Here is a 19,607-nt window from a genome sequence, read left to right on the forward strand (position 1 = left end):
TTTTTTTCTTTTTCTTTTTTTTTTTTTTTTTTAAATTAACAGTTCCTGTTCAGTCCCACCTACATCCCCATCCCTCCCTGCCTCTCACTGAAGACAATCAGAATTTGTTTGGGTTTACTTGCCCGATACTTATTAACATTTCTTAGTAATCTAGAGAGATGGTACAAAAGGTTTGTGGAAAAGACAGATCTTCCTCTTTCATCTTTCTACCCAAACCAAGACTCCTTTGTGTTCTTTCTCTTAAATCGCACCACTCTTTACCTGTTTGCCAAATCCAGAAACCACAGTCATCCTGGATTGATACCTTTCAGCATCCTTCCATATCCAAACTATTATCACACTCAGGTAATTCTATTCTTTTTCCCCCTTACCACTGCCACAGCCTCAGGAGGAGACTTATCTTTCAGCTACAAAATTCTCGACAACTTTGTTGAATTGCTGAGTGGTTTAAGATGATGGGTTTTTGAGTCAGAATTCTGCCACTTATTACCTGAATGGCGGTAGACAAGCTACTTAATCTGAGAGACTCGATTTCCTCATTTATTTATGTATTCATTTATTCAAAAAATATTGAGTATCTACCCATACGCTAGGAAACTGGGGATACAGAACTGAATGGAAAATACAAATGAATCTGTTCTTAGGAGCTTTCATTCTAGAGAGGGGAGAGGATCTTTAAACAAGATTTAAAAAGTGAAACAGGTTAAGTTGAGATGAGGGTCTTGGAGAAAAATAAAGGGAATAGGGAAAGCATGGGGAGGTTACAGTTGCCTGAAGACCTTAAGGAGGCAAGGGACCAAGCATTACAGCTATCATTTATAAAGAGAAGGCACTTGTAGTTAACATGTGATGCATTTACATAAGATGATTCCTGGAAAGTACTTAGTAGAGAGTTAGGGCTCTCTACATTTTAGCTCTTGTTACTGTTCTCTATTCTGGTCAAGTGATTACTAGTTTCACTTACCTCCAAATCACCTCCTTTCAGTTTTTACGTTAGAATGATGCATCCAACAGGTACAAAAATTTTTGATGGTTTTCCTTTTCCTTCATGGATAGCTAGGAGTACTGAACAGCCCTTCATGATTGGACCCTTGCCTACACAGACAGGCTCAAACCCAATCTCAGTGTGAGCATTTCTGACCCCACACCTCTAGATCACGCTCTCTTCCCTTGCTCCCCCCAGCTTTGTGTCTGCTGCTGCTTCTGTCTGGAATGTTTTCTCCTATCCTCTTCATAGACCCAGCCTGCTCCCACTGAGCTGTCAAATCTCATTCATGTGTGATCTCTTTGAAACCTTTGCTTACTTCTATGACTGATCTAGGCATTTGTCTCTTAGGATTCAACTGTATATATATATATATATATATTTTTTTTTTTTTTTTTTTAAAGATTTTATTTGTTTATTTGACAGAGAGAGACACGGCAACGGAGGGAACACAAGCAGGCAGAGTGGGAGAGGGAGAAGCAGGCTTCCCACCAAGCAGGGAGCCTGATGCGGGACTCAATCCCAGGATCCTGGGATCATGACCTGAGCTGAAGGCAGAGGCTTAAGGACGATCCACCCAGGAGCCCCTCAACTGTATTTTTTGAATACACATTTTAAAATTTTAAGTTAAAATTTTTTTAACTTAAAAAATTTTAAGTTTATAATTTTTATCACATAGTTCACCTATTTCAAGTGTACAATTTGGTGGTTTTTAGAACATTAACAAAGTTGTGCAGCCATCCCCATATTCTAACTTTAGAGCTTTTTTATCACCCTCCAAAAAAATCTTGTACATGTTACCACTCACTTTCCATTTTCCCTCACGGACTTGGCAGTCCTTGGCAACCGCTCATCTTAGTGCCTCTCTAGATTTGCCTATTCTGACATTCCACATACATAGAACTGTGGTCTTTTCTGACTGGCTTCTTTTACTTAAGATAAATGAGGGTTTTGAGGATCAGCCACGGTGTAGCATGTATCAGTATTTCGTTTCTTTTTATGGGCAAAACAATAGTGTATGGATATATCACATATTATTTATCCATTTATCAGTTCACAGACATTCGGTTTGTTTCTCCCTTTTGGTGATTGTGAGTAATGCTGCTGTGAGCATTAGCGTGTAGGTTTTATAGGGACTTTTGTTTTGGATGTCCACCTAGAGTTGCTGGTCACATGGCAATTTTATGTTTTACTTTTTGAGAAACTGTCAGACTGATTTCCAAAGGCGCTGCACCATTTTACCATCCCACTAGCAATGTCTGGGGGTTCTAGTCTCTACTCATCCTTGCCACTATTTGTTATTTTTCTATCGAGTAATTTTATCCATCCCAGTGGTTTAAGGTTGCTTTTTATGATGTCTTAGACGTGCATTTCCCTACTAATGCTGTTGATTCTTAGCCATTTCATGCGCTTGCTAGCCATTTGTATATCTTTGGAGAAATGTCTCTTTAAATCCTTTGCTATATTCTGGGTTATTATTATTTTTTAATTCATTCAGTTATGAGTTTTTAAGATATATTCTAGATACGAGTCCCTTTTAGATAACCTGATTTGAAAACATTTTCTCCTAGTGTGTTTGTCTTTCTGTTTTCTTGATGGTGTTCTTTGAAGCACCAAAGTTTTTAATTTTGGTGAAGCCCAATTGAACTGTGTTCTATTTTATCATTTGCTCTTTGTGTACTAAGATATCATTGCTTATGGGCCCTGGGTGGCTCAGTCGGTTAAGCAGTTAAATGTCTGCCTCCTGCTTGGGTCGAGATCTCGGAGTCCAGGGATGGCATGCGCTATCTGCTCAGTGGGGAGCCTGCTTCTTCCTCTGCCTTTGCTGCCCCACTCCTGCTTGTGGTCTCCCTCTTACTCCACTCTCTTTCTCCAATAAATAAATAAAATCTTAAAAAGAAGTTATTTAATGCAAGATGACAGAGGTTTGCATGTTTTTTCTAAGAACCTTACAGTTTTAGTTTTTGCATTTGAGTCTATGATAATTTAGTTGTATTTTTGCAACTTCTGATCGCTTCTGTTTTCTCAGTAAAATATGAAATGAACTTATCAGGAGTGGGGATGAGGTTTGAAGAGAGAATGGTGTTAAACTATGGGAGGGTGAATGGATTGGGGGAACATAATCAGACAGCAGAGGCTCCTTGAGACTTGTGGACATAAATTCAAAGTGAGACTTGTTTGCAGCCACACCCCCTGCTTGGATCCAGGTGTGGAGAAGGCAGAAAGCTGGGTTTTGCAAGGCCCGTGTGGCAGAGGGACGAGGATGTTGAGGATATTTGCAGATAAGGGCAGAGCTAATGAAGTGAACACTGTGAGGGGTGGTTGTGTCCCATCCTCTATCACTTTCCAGCCCGCAGTCCACCCTTTCCTGCTGTGAAAGGCAAACTTTTGCAGACTGCATCCCTGAGGCTTTCTTGCCCTCTGACTTCTAGTAAACTTTGGCCAAGGGAAGGCACTGGTCAAAAAGTCAGAGGAGAGTTTTGGGGATTTATTGTCCCTGATTCCTCGTTGCTTTACTGTTTCTGGAGTGCCTGTGTTTTTCTGTGGTCAGCCCTTGTCATGTAACCTTTCTCTCACTGTTTGGCTCTTCCTGGGCTCAGTGAGCTCATTCTCTCCCTGGCCTCTTCAGGCTGTTGGTGGTAATGGCTTTCCACACCCCCAGTCATCAGAAGCTTCCCTATCTCTTGTTCATTCCCTCTACCTGCCCACTCCTCCGTGAAGTGGCACTTTGTCAAACCCTCTCCAAATAAATCCATCTGAACATGCCTCTATTCCTTGCCAGTTCTCTGACAGATGCAGAGAAACAGTGCTAGGGCCTCTGAGTGGGGGGCGCCCATGGGGTTGAAGATGGCTGGAGTGGAACTAGTTGGTTAAGAAGGACGTAGTGAGGGAGTTGGATGCTGGGAGTGAGTTCAGATGTTCTGCAGTCATTGGCCAGGAGATGGCAAAGGCATGATGGAGGGAGGGAGTACTGAGGTAGATGGAGAAGGAATGCATTGGAAGTGGGGAGTCAAGGCACCAGGAGGCTAGGATGCTTGACACACGATTTACATGGATGTTCAGTCACCAAGAATGACTGGAGGAGTAGAATGGGAAGGGAGCCAGGGAATGAGCCAGGTGCTAACGTCTGACATAAATGAAGAGGAGTCCGAGAGTTTAGCAGATGATTACCACAGGGGGAATAGTGGGTGGTATAGTTGGAGGGCATGGGCTTCCAGAAGAGCTGGGGTTTTTGAGCGAGGGAGGAAAACTGTCATCAGCCATAAGGATCATGAAAAACACCCACTCCACCCCTGGTGGTATGTGAGGAGTGGGAGGGAAGAAACAGCCACCTCTTGACAAGGCACTAAGGAAAGCAGGTTTCAGTTTTCAGTCAGAGCTGTAGCCAGGTTTCTGCATAAGAGGGTGAAGAAAATATACAGAAAGCAGTGGAACGTGCAGAGGATTTGGCAGTTGACACAGCTGGGGTCCCAGGGGATAAAGTAGAAGGGTTTAGGGGCGAGGGGCATGGCTTTTAGTTTAAGTCAGCAAAGGGATGAGCAGAATCATGTGGGGAAAGAGAAGATGGTGACAATGGATGACTCTGGAGGTTTGCTTCTGGAGGGTACCAAGGTGGAGAGTGTTTCAGTATATGGTGGAATTATTTTCATGGTCATTTAGGGGAAAGCAGGGAATCTGTTCTAATTCCAACTTTCTTTGTAGAATTGGCTTCTTAAGCAGTTTGTAAGGAGCGGTGACCAGCATTGAATCCTCTCAGAGTGGGTCATGGTAGTGGGGAACTTTGTCTTACCAAGATCCTTGGGTTTCTGAAGGCTTGTTTCAAGCAGATTGGTTGCTCAGGTATGTCCCACTCTGGGACCGATAGAAGCGAGGATGAAGTGGGACTGTTGCATTTCCACCTCTCCTAGATGCCAGAAGGATAAAGGATGAGGAACTATTTGTTGCATGCCTACTACGTTACAGGTATTTTGCTTTCACATGGGTCAAAGCATTTAGTCTTCATGAAAACCCTATGAAATAGGTGTTATTATTTTAATTTTAACAGGGAAACTGAGGCTCAGAGAGGTTAAATAATTTGCCCCAAGTCATGGGGCTGGTAATCTGTTTGCCAAACCCTTTCTTGTTTCATGTAAGTGCTCCTCCAGAAGCTTCACTTAGCAGGAAAAGGTTGAACTTGTAGGGAGAAATGACTATCAACCTTAATCATTCCAGAGGATAGTCCTGCCCTGATGGAAACACAGCACTTTTTTTTGTTTTTGTTTTTGTTTTTTTAAAGCAGGTCATTGATCTGTTTACATGCCATTGTTATATGATTTACAGTAAATATTTAAAATATAAAGTTGCATTCAGATGTAAGGAAGAAATTATATTTCTATGAAGAAGCAAATTCACTCCATTAATAGTTGGAAATTATATATTTTCCTTGAGTATAATTTTTACTGCTGTGGAAATAATAAACACAATTCATAATGCTGTGTTGTTATTAGTAGGAAAGATTGGCAGGAGATGACACATCACACTTGGAGGGGGTTGAGGGAGAGCTGGCTGGTAATGGTTATGAAAGTCTGTGAGCCATCTAAAGCACCCTGTGTCCCGCTAGGGTTAGGACTGTAATCTTCTGCCTCTAGAAGCTTAAGGGGCCCAAGGTAGACTTTCTCACCTTTAACCTATAACTTATTTCACTTTATTTAATTTTGCCTTAGTTAACACATCAGGGGCCTGAGTCAAAGCTTCTCTGGGAGAAGGGAGATCAGTTTCAGAAAGTGGTGCAAAGTGAAGATAGGGAAACAAGAGTGGACATGCTTCCAAGAAGTTTAGCTTTGACGAGGAAGAGAGAGCAAGGAATAAAGGATCCAGGTAGGGTTTGTGTTTGCTTTTGAATGATGTGGGAGGTATGCATGTTTAGATGACAAGAAGGAGGGATGAGAGGGAGAGGTTGAAGACACTGGGGCAATGGGAAGACGTGGGAAGGGACTGAGGTCTCTGTGGTTTGGGATCCACCAGAACATAGGTAGAGAATTCCATTTACATAGGAGGGGACACCAGTTTTCACACGGAAAGGAAGGAGTAAAGGTCAGTAGAGACAAGGCAGTCATGGATCTGAGAGTGGAGGTTCTCCCACATGGGTGATGAGATCAGGAGAAGCAGTGCCAGGAAGAGTGGGAGCCAGATTCCTTTTCTGAATGAATGAATGAATGAATGGGGAGACTAAAGGCAATAAGTGTAGAGGGAAAGATGGCTGAAGAAGCGGGGTTTTTTTTTTTTTAGGAGTAGGGTGGCTCTGTAGTTGAAAAGGAAGGTCCTAAGAGAGCTGAAGGAGATTGATGGTTTGAGGAGAGGGCTATGATACAGTCAAAGCAACTGGTGAAGGGAATGTTTGGTCTAACAGGTGAAGATGAGGGGAGTTTATTTATAATGAGATGGTTTATATTAGTTATAATTCTTTTAGTTGCAAGTGACTGAAAATTAGATATATTGGGCTAAAAGTTAACAGACTGGAAAAAAATCTTCGGGAATTGGAGTGCATTGTGGATCTTAGAAACTAGAACCAGGAATTTGACTTCATCAGGACTCTCAACACATCTCCTTTTTTCTCTTTTTTTTCAGCTTGCTTCGTTCTTTCCCTGTTATAATTGGAATTTACTTACATGGCAGAGAACATGGTCACTTGGAAGTTCTGTCAAAATAATCCCAAGGAGATACCCAGACTAGTCTGGCTTAGTAGCATGATCATTTCTGGGTCAATTTTTGGTCACCCTGTGGCTAGGGTGGGTGCGCTTATTACTGGAAGGTGTGGAGGAAGGGGTGTTGGGCAAAGAAGAACATGAACCACCACAGGTGCTCCAGAGAACATGATTCTGGAGGTCAAGGAACAGGAGGAAGTGATTGGATCAGGGTGGAAAAATCCAGTAGCAGCATGAACATGAGTGAATGAAAGTAATAGAAGGGAGTGACTTGTACTTGAGGCAATGGCCAAGGACTATGGAGATGCACAGCAAGAAGATTTCTGAAATAATCTCAGCAGACACAGATAGAAGGGGCCTGTAGTTGGAATTTGTTGTACTTTCGAGAGGGTCCTAGTTCTCAAGAACAGACAGGAAGATGGTAGTAAGTGGTTCCTGGGGAGGGTAACACATGCAGAACACAGCAGCGGATGTGAGGACCGCTTCATGAGATAATTGGGCCATTACATCTGGCAGGGAGGCTGCCCAGTAGATCCCTTTCACCTGAGGAGAAGGAACTAAGGAAAGCATCTGTCCGTGCAAAGTGCTTTCCTAAATGGCTTCTAACATTAGAAGGCCTGATGCCTCAGGGAATTTGTGACTAGTTGAACTGAGTCGATATTTTGGAGTCATCAAAAACGGTATATGGCTTAGTGCCTAGTAGAATCAAGGTCCTGGGGTGGTGGCCAAGGATTCTTTGGCCCTGTTTCCTTGTTTTCGTCAGCCTGTACGCCCTAAGGCACAGATGAAAACAACTAAAATGTATACAGACCGTTACAGCCTCCCAGGTGTTGTTGATATACATTATTTTATTTTATTTTATTTTATTTTATTTTATTTTATTTTATTTATTTGACAGACAAAGATCACAAGTAGGCAGAGAGGCAGGCAGAGAGAGAGAGGAGGAAGCAAGCTCCCCACCGAACAGAGAACCCAATGCGGGGCTCGATCCCAGGACCCTGGGATCATGACCTGAGCCAAAGGCAGAGGCTTTAACCCACTGAGCCACCCAGGCGCCCCGATATACAGTAGTTTTAACCTCATATCAACCTGGAACATAATGTTATTCCTATTTAAAGTAAGGAAACAGAGGCTCAGCAAAATAACTTAAGATTTTACAACCATCAGATTTTAATTCCCAAGATGAACAATGTGCACTTTATCTTATAAAAATCTCACAATCTTCTGCAAGATTTTACCAAAGAGTAAATTAGGTGTTTTGTGGAGCTTAATTGGTATAAATCAAAGTGAAATAATCAATAATAGGTGAATATATTCTGTTAACAATAACAGGAAAAGTAATAGCAACTAATACTTATTGGATACCAAGGACTCTGCTAAACACTATGGATATTTAACAATCATAATGACTCCTTGAGTTAGGTACTGTTATTCCCCTGTTACTCTCTGCAGAGGAGGAATTGACTGGAAAATACTACTACTAAACCATCACCAGTACTGCTACTCCTACAATGAATGGAAACAGGAGTAGGTCACATATGGGGAAATCCGTTAGTAGTTTATTTTGATTTGGGGCATGAGCACTAGGCTGGGGAAAAGAGAAAGGGCTCTGTCCCTGAGACTGTCTATGATGAATGTTTAGTTTTGTCCCTGTGAAACGAGGCACATTTATCCCTATTATTTATTGCTTCTCCTGAGCATTACTCATAACCATTGACATTTTCTTTGATTTTCAGATTGCATCTACATCCTCAAATTAGGACACAAATACTGCTCTGCTAAGTGGAGTGGGGATTAAAAGAAATGAGTGACCAAGGACTAATTCAGCCTGGGTGTGGAAGAACGGTGATGGTGATGCTATTTACCCAAAGGGTGAGTTGGGAGAGGACGGTAATCAGGAATGTGAAAATGTGGATGGTAGTGAGTTTCTTCGCATTGATGCGTGGTCTTTGGGAGCCAGCCAGGTGAAGAGTTTATGCAGTTAGCCAAGGATTTAGGCCTGGGGCTTTGGTGAATGACTCAAGCTCAAGCATACATCTGGAAATTGTTCAACATTATGGCAATGGTTAACACCACTAAAATGGATTAGATCCTTGAGGTGGTGAATGAAAAGAAAGAACAATGTTATATAGTCTTGGGAGTACCCGTAGCAAAGGGGCTGAAAGGGGATCAGAAGCTTAATTATGTATATGGCTTTTAATAGCAATGATTTTCAGAGCGTTTCTCAAACAACAATTTCCTGTGAAGTCTCCATAAAATCTGAATGATGAAACTTTTCAGCCCACCAGATTTTTTCACTCTGTAATTCCTAATAATTGATTTATTTTAGGCTTAAATGCTCTTGCAAGGAATGTGCTGGTCCAAAGGATGGTATTATTATGAATTATTTCCCCTGAAATTGAAATTCATTAAAAAATACCAAAACAGACAAATAATACAATGGGGAAAGAAAAGGAGAATAATTATATTAAAGAACTGAATTCTGGGGTGCCTGGGTGGCTCAGTCAATGAAGCCTCCAGCTCCTGATTTCAGCTCAGATCATGATCTCAGGGTAATGGGATTGAGCCCCCGAGTTGGGCTCCACACTCAGCAGGGAGCCTGCATGGGATTCTTGCTCTTCCTCTGCCCCTTCCCTCTCTCAAATAAATAAATAAATCTTAAAAAAAAACCACCAACAACTGAATTCCAAGAAAAAATTGTTTTAAGTCTAGCTTCCAGGAAGTCAAAGCAAAAAGTGATCATTGTGAATTATCTACATACCATCCCATGTACAGTTTTTGAAACATGGTTAATTATTAGCATCACATGAATGGGTTTTACAAGGGGTCTGGGAAGCTGTGTATTTTTAAAAATTTCCCTGGGTGATTTTGATGATTAGCCAAATTTGACAAATACTAGTCTAATAAAAGAAACATATCAGTTCACAGGAGAGAAAACCTTTTATCTAGCTCTGGGATCAGAAAGGGATTTCATTCCATGGAAACCAAAGAACATTGAATAATAAAATAGGCAATGTCCTCAATAGCTCTGAAACAAACAAAAAAAAAAACAAACAAAAAACCCAAACAAACCCAGAGATTTTGTACGTATCTCACACTAACCTTTAACAAATAAAAACCAACAACACAATACTAAATTAGAATTCTCTTGATCTGGGAAAACAATCATCAGGGTTGATAGAAAAAATTGTGTTCCTTAGTCCTCTTCAGAAATTCTGGTTCAGTAAATCTGCTTAGGGCCCAGAAATATGCATTTGAAATACTCAAGTGTCCCAGCTAATAGGGACACAAGTGGTCCAAGAGTACATTTTGTGCTGGGAGAATGGACTGCTAATAATATTCCTGGAGGTTTCAGGTTTAGATGCAGAATTTTGAGATCTATCATTTGTGACAGACATTTTTACCATTTTTGAAAACTGATTTAGAGGAAGGAGGCTGGATTGGCTACTTCCACAAAGTATGCTGGGAAGACTTCCGTGGTGCAAAACCAGAGAACTTCTGTTAGTGAAAAGTTTTCTTCAACCCTGGGGAAAACATGAAAAGCATAGGCTTTTCATGTTTCATGCTTCATTTGCCTCTAGTGTATCTGTCAGGCTCAACCTAAAGGGAGGAAGTAGATACTCAGTGGGTTAAAATCTTAGGGAATCATAGCAACAAACATGGGAAAAACTAATTGGCTGGTCTTTTGGTTGAGATGCACTTTCCTCCAAACACTTCAGTGCCAAAGATAGCACAGTATTAATATACTCACACACAGGGGTGCCCGGGTGGCTCTGTCGTTAAGCATCTGTCTTTGGCTCGGGTCATGATCCTGGAGTCTTGGGATGGAGCCCTGAGTCGGGCCACATACTCAGTGGGAAGCCTGCTTCTCCTGTTCCCACTCCCCATTTCTGTTCCTTCTCTTGCTCTCTGTCAAGTAAATAAATAAATTCATTAAAAAAAAATACACTCATGCACAAAGTAAGGTCATATACATGTATATAGTATATACCTTATATAAATAAGGTCATGTACATGTCCAGCTTGCTGCAGCCTAACTTATATTTGAAAGCCTATGATTTGAAAAAAATACTGTTTTCTTCAGAAGAGTACTTTTTCAGGGTCATTAGCCACCCCGAAGTTCTTAAAAACACTAGTGAACATAAGTGAGGGAGTCTGTCATATCAGTATTACCTTTCCTGCAAATTTTGTCGTAAGAAACTTAACGGACAATATAGAGAGTTAGCTGAAGTCTCTGAGAGATAGAGGCAGAGTCTTTTCTTCTTTACATGGGCTAGTTGCCGAATCCTAAATTCAGTTTAGATCTCAATAAGAGAAACTCGAACTATGATAGATCTTGAATACTGTACTATATTAGGGCTGGAATACAACGTTGGGATCTACCACAGAGTTATAAATAGCACTCTGCTGGATTCCGGGTGACTTCAGGTCTAGTTATCTTTAGATGATTTTCATACTGCAGTGAAACTTTAAAGGTCACGGACATCTATGACTCCAGTTCAACCTTAATTCTCCAGGTTCTCCAGGATAGTAGGGGCAGGATTTCCTCTTAGGGAAAACTTTATGCTTGACATTTATATCCACTAAGGAATATGAACTTCAAGATTCTTATCCTTAGGGCTATGAGAACACTAAATAAGCACGAATCTCATTATTTCCAACTGCTGATAATTTTTGCAGGAGAAAATTCTATGACAAAAGTGCTTGTTCCACTGGACTAAAAGAGTTGGAACTCACCCATTGCATAGTATCAGGATTTTGACATTAAAATGTTTAGTTTATATCAAACCATTTACTTAATTTAAAAATTAAATAGCACTAACAGGAAAACTATTTCCCAATCTCTGTTTTTGAGATTCTTTTTCTGGCATTAGTAAAATGCTTATACTTCTATTTCCTGATTTGTTAATTTTAGACTTTATTGACTTTCTGTTATCTGAGCTGATGATTTAGCATTCTCAATCTCCCATTTCCTTTCTTCTATTACCCTAGACCATAATTTTTAGGCAGTGCTTACCTTATTATTGCCTTTGTAAAATTGCAGTGACAGATACTATTTCATAATTATTCCTTCCTTGCGTAGCTTTTGTTTTTTGGAATCCAATGATTGCCTCATGTTTTCCTCACCAGTGTAGTTTTCTATTAACTGGTCATTGTTTCAGTTGGTCAACTAGGGCTGTTGTATGACTACCCAAAGGCTCAAACATACCAGCGAACCTGTCAGTTCCATTTTCCCCTCTGGAAATCTCTCTCTAGGAGCCCCCACTTCCTCCTGCTCCAATTTAGAGCAGGTTTTAGGCACACCTTTGTCTTATAACTTATTTTTGACATTTTCCTACGTTGGATTTACTATTTCAATTGTATACCTTTCTGTTTTTGTTCTTCTGGAGTACATTATCCAGTAGTTCCCTAAAGGGGCATACAGATAATACATTTTGAGTCCTTGCACACACACCATAAATTGGTTGGTTATAAACTTATCGGGCAAATAATTTCCTCCCTCAGATTTTTGAAGGCATTATGCCTTAATACACACTGTAAAAAGTAGTGCTGTTTTCATCAGGCTCTAAGTGATTCCACACCCTCAATCCTACCACCATACCCACAACCCAGAATCTCTTAAGATCTCCTCTTTATCCTGATGGTCTGACATTTTATAATGTTATGACTTAGTGTGGATTGTTTTAAGTAGACTCTCTCAGCTGAGACTCAGGTCCTTCAGTTCTAAGAAATTTTCGTATTTCATTTTGATAATTTCTGACTATTTTGAGTTTTTTACTGGAACCTCTAATACTTTAATATTATACCTCCTCGTTTCCTCCTAAAGCCTTCTATCTTTTCCCTTCTGTTTCCTATGTTTGTTTTGTTTTCCAAAGACTTTCTCAACTTTCTTTCCCAAAATTTGTTTATTTTGGTTATATTTTTTACTTTCTGAAGTTTTTTCATAGAACTGTTTTTCATAGTATCCTGTTGTTTCTTGTTTTACAAATTATAATACTTTTCCTCATCTAAGAATACTAATAATTAAATATTTTTTCTTACACTGTCTTTTTCTCCCTATACTTGCTTATTTTGTTCTTTCATTTCTGATGTACTTTGGATTTCTGTTTATATTGAGAAATACTGACTGGAAACTATGTATGTGTGGGTGGGTGAATGGAAGGGTTTGTCAGACGGTAGGCTTCACTGTAGGGAGATGGGCCATTCTGTTGTAGAACCTATATATAAATGTATGTTAAGAATTTTTAGTCTGTACCATTCACTTTCCCTAGAGAGGAAATTCTCAATCTTCCACTTCGCAGCCATCTGCTTGGAAGCCACTGTTCTGAGGACAGGTAAGGAAAGGGGGATAGACGTTTACTGTTTTTTTCACTTTTTTTTTTTTTTTCCTGCCTTTCACTTCCAAGAATAAATTTTGGTTTCTTTCCTGGGGTAGCAGTTGCCTGGCTGTGTAGCACTCAGGTATGTTGCACATAGAAGCTTTCAGCAATCCCACTTTTAGAACAGAGAACTGCCCCCATCTTCTGCAGCACCTGGTGCCTCTAGGCCCTAACCTCTCAAGGGGTTGTTATGGTGAATCGGCTTTCTTCCTTCCTACAGTAATTTTAAACTATCGTTGCATCACTGCCCTTGCTCTGTTTGCAGTTTTTCGAAATTTGGCTATAATCTGTGCAATCCCCTCTTGCACTCCATCTTCTCCGGTTTGTACCTTTTAGTGTGTGTTTTTTAAAAATCTATAACTCTGTACACTTAATATGTATTTTTTTATTGGCTCTTGGAAAGGAGTAGCAATAAACATGTGGTAAGTCTGTCATAAATAGTACTAAATAGAATTACATTTTCAAAGAATAATGCTTAATGTTTTTTGAAACTGCCTATAATGTTAATGGATTTTAATGTGGATTTGTGGAGGAATCAGAATATTAAAATTTATGAGCAATCTTTCAGGGTAAAATTGGTAATATGCAGTAACAATATGATAATATTTTTGAGAATTTAGTGTCATAAAATCCAATAACGAGTAAAATAAGCATAAACAGCACATAAAAAAAGTCTTTCTTTAATACTATTGACCTTTTTTTTTTTTTTGGCTGCTAAAACACCTCTGTCCTAGTGATTATCCTATCCTTGATCAAGCTTTCTTATAGTTTTGGTATCTTTCCAGAGATACTTTCTGCATACACAAGTAAATACACTTTTATCTATCCCTCCTCCATTCTCCATTTTAATTCCAAATGTTTCAGAAGGCCCAGCACCAAGGCAGCTGGAGCTAAGACTTTCACAATCAATATTTCAAATATTGAACTTTTATTTTTCAAAACAAAGTGTCCTTTCAACAGCCCCCCCCCCCCCCCCCGCCGTGGATTGGGGGAAAAGCCTGATTATGGTACATTTTCCTGCTCCAACAATTCCTGGAAATTGGTAGGAAGTTTCATGCTGATCCATGCTCTGGTAAGCAAGGAGGTACTTGCAAAGGAGGGGACACCAATGTATAGTACTGGCAGAATTAAGAAACATCTGCATTTGAATCTTTTCTCATTTTCTCTAGGATTTTAGTTTCCCTGCTGCTAGCCAATTTTTGTGACTTTTTCTTGAAGTGACAATCTGGAGGTATGAAAACACTCCCAGATAACTTAAAAACACACACAAAAAATCTCACAGAAACACACAGAAAAGATTCGGTTTGCATGAAGTTGGTCCAGTCATTCTGTGAGCTACTGCAGAGAACTGTTTTATATACATTGGAAGGAAAGGAAAGCTATTCATTAAGGAATCAATATTGCTCCAGAATCTTCCTGTGACTCTTATTTATCTGAGAACAGTTCTCACTCATTCTGACCACAGGGGTAGACATGTCACCAAAGCTGGGCTAAATGTAGTATGGTCATGTTTTGTAGATCACAGAGACTGACCCAAGGACTGGATAATGAGCCAGTGTAAATCATTGAGTCCTTCCCCTAGCGTTTTCCAAACTGAAGCTGAAAGAACCAGTTTTGCCTACTGCTTATGGAGTGGTTAGGCTCTGAGTCCAGAGCTGCCTATAGCCGTGTCCTTTACCATGTGATGAAGCCAATCTGCTTTGGGGTCTCTGACATATGAAAAAGGAAATAGGAATGAGAGGTTTGGGCTGTATTGATGGGATCCAAATCTTCGTCCTTGTTCACAAGCCTGGCTCTACCCTTATCCTTCTTAGGTTGGTTACATGTGTCAATGAACTTTGCTTAAGCTAGCTGAAAATAAGTTTCTTTCAGCTGCAGCAAAATATATTGTACCTATTAGCCCCAGCTCCATAGATCAAAGTGCCTTCTAGGAATCTACCTTTGGATGTTCGTTGGTACTTCAAATTCATCTGCAGTAGAATGCAGCTTTGCTTCCTTACCCATTCTACCTACTCCATTTCCTTTATTTTTTTTATCTTGATCATCAGGTCAGCATCTACTCAGCTGTCCAAGCCAGAAACCAAAGCTCTACTAGACTTCTCCCTTTCTACTTGATCCCCATCCTTCAAGATCTAGTAGTTTCTAAGTGCTGTTCCTTTTCATAAAATTTTTAAGATTTTTAATGTATTTATTTATTTGACAGAGAAATCACAAGTAGGCAGAAAAGTAGGCAGAGAGGCAGGCTGAGAGAGAGGGAGAAGCAGGCTCCCTGCTGAGCAGAGAGCCTGATGTGGGGCTCCATCCCAGGACCCTGGGATCATGACCTGAGCCAAAGGCAGAGGCTTAACCCACTGAGCCACCCAGGCGCCCTCCCCCTTTTCATAAATATTTCTCATATCTGTTACCCTGTTTTCTATTACTTTTGAGACTCCTTCTGCTGCTTTTTGGCTTCTCCCACTGACCGAAAAGGCCCAATCTCAGAATCCTTACCCCATCTACTGTTGAATGGGTTCCCTTTTAGTCCCAGATGATTGGTCTAGCATAGTTACCATAAAGGCTGGTCAATAATATAAGACACAATGTCAGGAAAGCTCTTTTAAACAGGGGCAGTGAAGATTAATTACATCAAGCAGGTCCTTTTCTATGAGTCTGAGTCTGAGACCCATGGAGGGCTATTCTGTTGCAAAACAGAAGTTGAAGATATACAGAGAGAAGGCAGAGGTGATGACAAGGAGAATGTAACTCTTGAGTAAACAGAAAATGTGCAAGCCGAAGCTGTGAGTAATCCAAAACTACAGGGTATATTGAGTGGAGGATAAAGTAATTGGCTGATATGAGAGAAACGAAGAGATGAAATTACCATATTGGTTGGGGACAAACTTGCTTTTGAGGAGGGAACAAAGTAAGACTAGAACTTCTCTGGACTGTGCTTAGCCTCTTAATTCCTTAATTATGCATGCTCCAGCCTTTGTGAAGCATGGCTGGATGACAGTACATTGATTCCTGTGAAATTTCTGTGTTTCTGAGCTGCTGCCTGTTTCTAAGACCTCAAGCCACAAAAATGATCTACTCTAGCTATAGAACTTAGTTCCCCAACTGTGTGACACTCTGCCATCTCTCTGTTTATGTGCATATACTATTTCTTCCAACTGGAATAATAATTCTCATCTCCTAAATATCTCTAACTTCTTTACCTGGATCTGGATACCACTTTACTCATCTTTGAAGACTGAGCTCAGGCTCCTCTAAGCTTTCTATAACTCAACCAAATTTAATGGTATTCCGTATTGTGACTGTGCATCTCCATGACTGCTTTTGAGGGTAGAGAATCTCTTTTGTTCCCCAATGTGTCCCCAGTGCCTGATCCAGTACCCAGCGCAAAGCAGATACTCAGTGGGTGCCACTGTTTTTGTTAAAGGTCAGTTGCCTAGACTCTTTCAAAAACCAGGAAATTTAAGGGCCTTCCATTGTCATCCCTCATCCAGTAGCTCCAATTGCAGTTGTGCCATGGTTCCTTAAAAAGACAATGATTACATGGCTTTGTGCAGACTTCTTCAGTTCAGAATGCCCTTCTCTTCCCTGTCCCCTAACTCCTTCCAAGAACAGAAGTAGGGAGACCAGAGTTAAGGAATTTTGCAGTTGTCAATGAAAGAGAGGATGACTGCCTGGACTAAGAAGCACTGGTGGAGACAAAAAATTCTAGAGCTGGAACAGTCAAGAAGTACTTGAAGAATTGGATGAGATGAGGAATGGGGGCATGTCAAAAATAACTACTGGGTTTTTCTGGTTTGATCAACTGGTGTAGTCAGAGATAGGAAAGAATGGAGGAGATGCAGATTAAGAGGTATCTCAACATTTACATACATAATCAGATTTCTTATCTAAATTTTGCTGATATATACTATACTTAGGAAATGGGAATACTGATCTGTTTTTTTGGGTGGTATTGGGGAAAATACTTAATTTTTTTTTTTTTTTAGATTTTATTTATTTATTTGACAGACAGAGACCACAAGTAGGCAGAGAGGCAGAGAGAGAGGGGGAAGCAGGCTCCCTGCTGAGCAGAGAGCCCGCTGCAGGACTAGATCCCAGGACCCTGAGACCATGACATGACCTCAGCCGAAGGCAGAGGCTTAACCCACTGAGCCACCCAGGCGCCTCTACTTAGTTATTTTTTTAATTTATTGTTTTAACTATTTTAAAGTATACTTTTCAGTGGCATTAAGTACATTCACATTGTTTTTGTGGGTAATCATGAGTAGCATCCATTTCTAGAACTTTTTTCATCTTCTCAAATTGCAGTTCCTTGTCCACTAAACACTAGCTGCCCATTTCTCCCTCTCTCCTAGTCCCTGGCATCCACCATTATACTTTTTGTCTCTATGAATCTGACTACTCTAGGTACCTCAAATGAGAATATAGTATTTGTCCTTTTGTACTGGCTTATATCACTTAGAATAATGTCTTCAAGTTTCATCCATATTGCAGCACATGTCAGAATCTCCTTCCTTTTTAAGGCTGAATAATATTCCATTGTCTGTATAGACACCATTTTGTTTATCCATTCATCCTTCAATGGACACTTGGGTTTCTTCCACCTTTGGCTATTGTGAGTAACACTGCCATGAACCTGGGTGTGCAAATGTCTGTTCCAGTCCTTGTTTTCAATTCTTTTGGGTATATACCAGAAGTGGAATTTCTGGATCATATGTTTAATTTATGAGGAAGCACCATAATGTTTTCCATAGCAGCTATACCATTTTATATTCCCACCAGTAGTGCACAAGCATTCCATTTTCTCCAGATTGTCCCCAACACTTTTATTATTTTTTATTATAATAGCCAACCTATTAAGTGAGTGAAGTGGTATCTCATTGTGGTCTTAATTTGCATTTCCCTAACGATTCGTGACATTGAACATATTTTCATGTGCTTACTGGCCATCTGTATATATTATTTGGAGAAATGTCTATTTAAGTCCTTTGCCCATTTCAGAATGGAATTATTTCTGTTGTTGTTGTGGAGTTCACAGTTATTTTGTAACATGAAATGGGTTTTAGGAATAAAACAGGTCTCTAAGGCATGAAAACAAGTGTTACATATAGTATGACAAAGCTAGGGATCTTGGGAAAAGGGGCAGAAAAAGGTGAGGATGTCAAAGATAGTTTAAAAAAAATGTTAAAAGTTTTAGCTTTAGTAAAGAATTAAAATAAAGGACATTCTCAGGATTCTGAGCTCATTTTAGTATAGTAGTTTGGCAACCTTATGGGTTAAATAAGCCTTGCTGGCTACCCTGAGAACCTAACCACTATATTTAAGAACACTACTTGTATAAAAAAAGCCCTTTCTTGCAAATCTTCTAGTTAAAAACAACAACAACAAACTTTTGGTATATAATTCATATATATGGTGACTGTCTATACACTAAAATCTAAACTTGAAAACTAAGTTAGTTATACTATGGGTTATGGAAATAACTATCATATAATGCTTTTATTTATTTTTTTTAAAAGATTTTATTTATTTATTTGACAGAGAGAGACCACAAGTAGGCAGAGAGGCAGGCAGATGAGGAGGAAGCAGGCTCCCTGCTGAGCAGAGAGCCGGATGCGGGACTCGATCCCAGGACCTGAGATCATGACCTGAGCCGAAGGCAGCGGCTCAACCCACTGAGCCACCCAGGCGCCCCATATAATGCTTTTAATTAGGAATTTAATATTTTTTAATTACTATAAGTTGATGTTTATGAATCATTTGGGAGATACATTATAAAAAATACACAGGATACAGAGCTATAGAACTAAAGCCAAATCATAATACAATTGATAGAAACATGAAAACAAAGCTATTATCTACAGATAGAAATAAAGAAGGATTATATAGAAATCTGTTCTGTTAACTGAAGCAGCTGGAAAAAACACTATTATTAGCCATTTGTAATAGATAATGAATCTCCAAGAATAATACCCAGTTTAACCTAAATAAATTTTATGATTTTTAAAGTAACTATAAATCTGCTGAACTTGGATAAACTGTTGGATTCTGAGTTTTTGGTAAAATGCTATAACACTTGGATTAGATAAATAACCTATATTATATACGTAAAATGTTAATATATATTTCAGAAGAAGTAACATATTATTATAAAGTATATCTAGGGTTATTTTCAATGTTCTATACTCTATATTCATTGTAAATAACTGTAGTTGAGAAAACATACCATTCTCTAAAAATAAAAACAAAAAGCTTTCATTAATCTGAAACTAAAGATTAGCTTTCCATTTCTTGTCAGGATCCGTGTTGCTAGCTGTGGAAAGAAAATTAGAGAGTAAAAATTTAACAAAAGATAAGCAATGGATTTTAAGTTATTTTGTGGCTAGAAATTCCTAAAACAATTTTGTTGCTTAATATAAAGGTGGTTTTTTTTGTACATATAAAAGTACTGCTGAAGCTTCTACAGAAAATTCAAGTTTCAAGCTTCTTGATTTTTAAGGATTAAACTTCTATAAAGATTGTTAATTTGCTGAATTAATCTAACACTAGTAAACACTTATAGAA

General features: G+C 39.4%; 1 protein-coding gene and 1 long non-coding RNA gene across 4 annotated transcripts in view; one reads left to right on the forward strand and one right to left on the reverse strand.

Moving 5' to 3' along the window:
* LOC132014076 (uncharacterized) overlaps positions 1-19,607 on the forward strand; it is a 52,632-nt gene that overhangs the window by 639 nt on the left and 32,386 nt on the right. The window contains exon 2 of the long non-coding RNA XR_009403206.1: positions 8,406-8,541. This is a non-coding gene — a long non-coding RNA (uncharacterized LOC132014076). The remainder of the gene's footprint in view (positions 1-8,405; positions 8,542-19,607) is intronic.
* Positions 10,425-19,607, reverse strand: part of LACTB2 (lactamase beta 2) — a 33,736-nt gene continuing 24,553 nt past the window's right edge. For 2 of the 3 annotated variants that reach the window (XR_009403205.1, XM_059394703.1), the window contains one exon: positions 18,552-19,356. Coding sequence is in view for 2 of the 3 variants with exons in the window: in XM_059394703.1 (XP_059250686.1) it covers positions 19,313-19,356 (44 nt within the window). In the remaining variant the exon portion in view is untranslated. Of the gene's footprint in view, positions 10,579-18,551; positions 19,357-19,607 lie in introns of those variants that run through there. The other variant, XM_059394704.1, reaches the window with a different exon arrangement.

The sequence above is a fragment of the Mustela nigripes genome, chromosome 3 (assembly GCF_022355385.1).
Source record: "Mustela nigripes isolate SB6536 chromosome 3, MUSNIG.SB6536, whole genome shotgun sequence".
Classification (NCBI taxonomy): Eukaryota; Metazoa; Chordata; class Mammalia; order Carnivora; family Mustelidae; genus Mustela; species Mustela nigripes.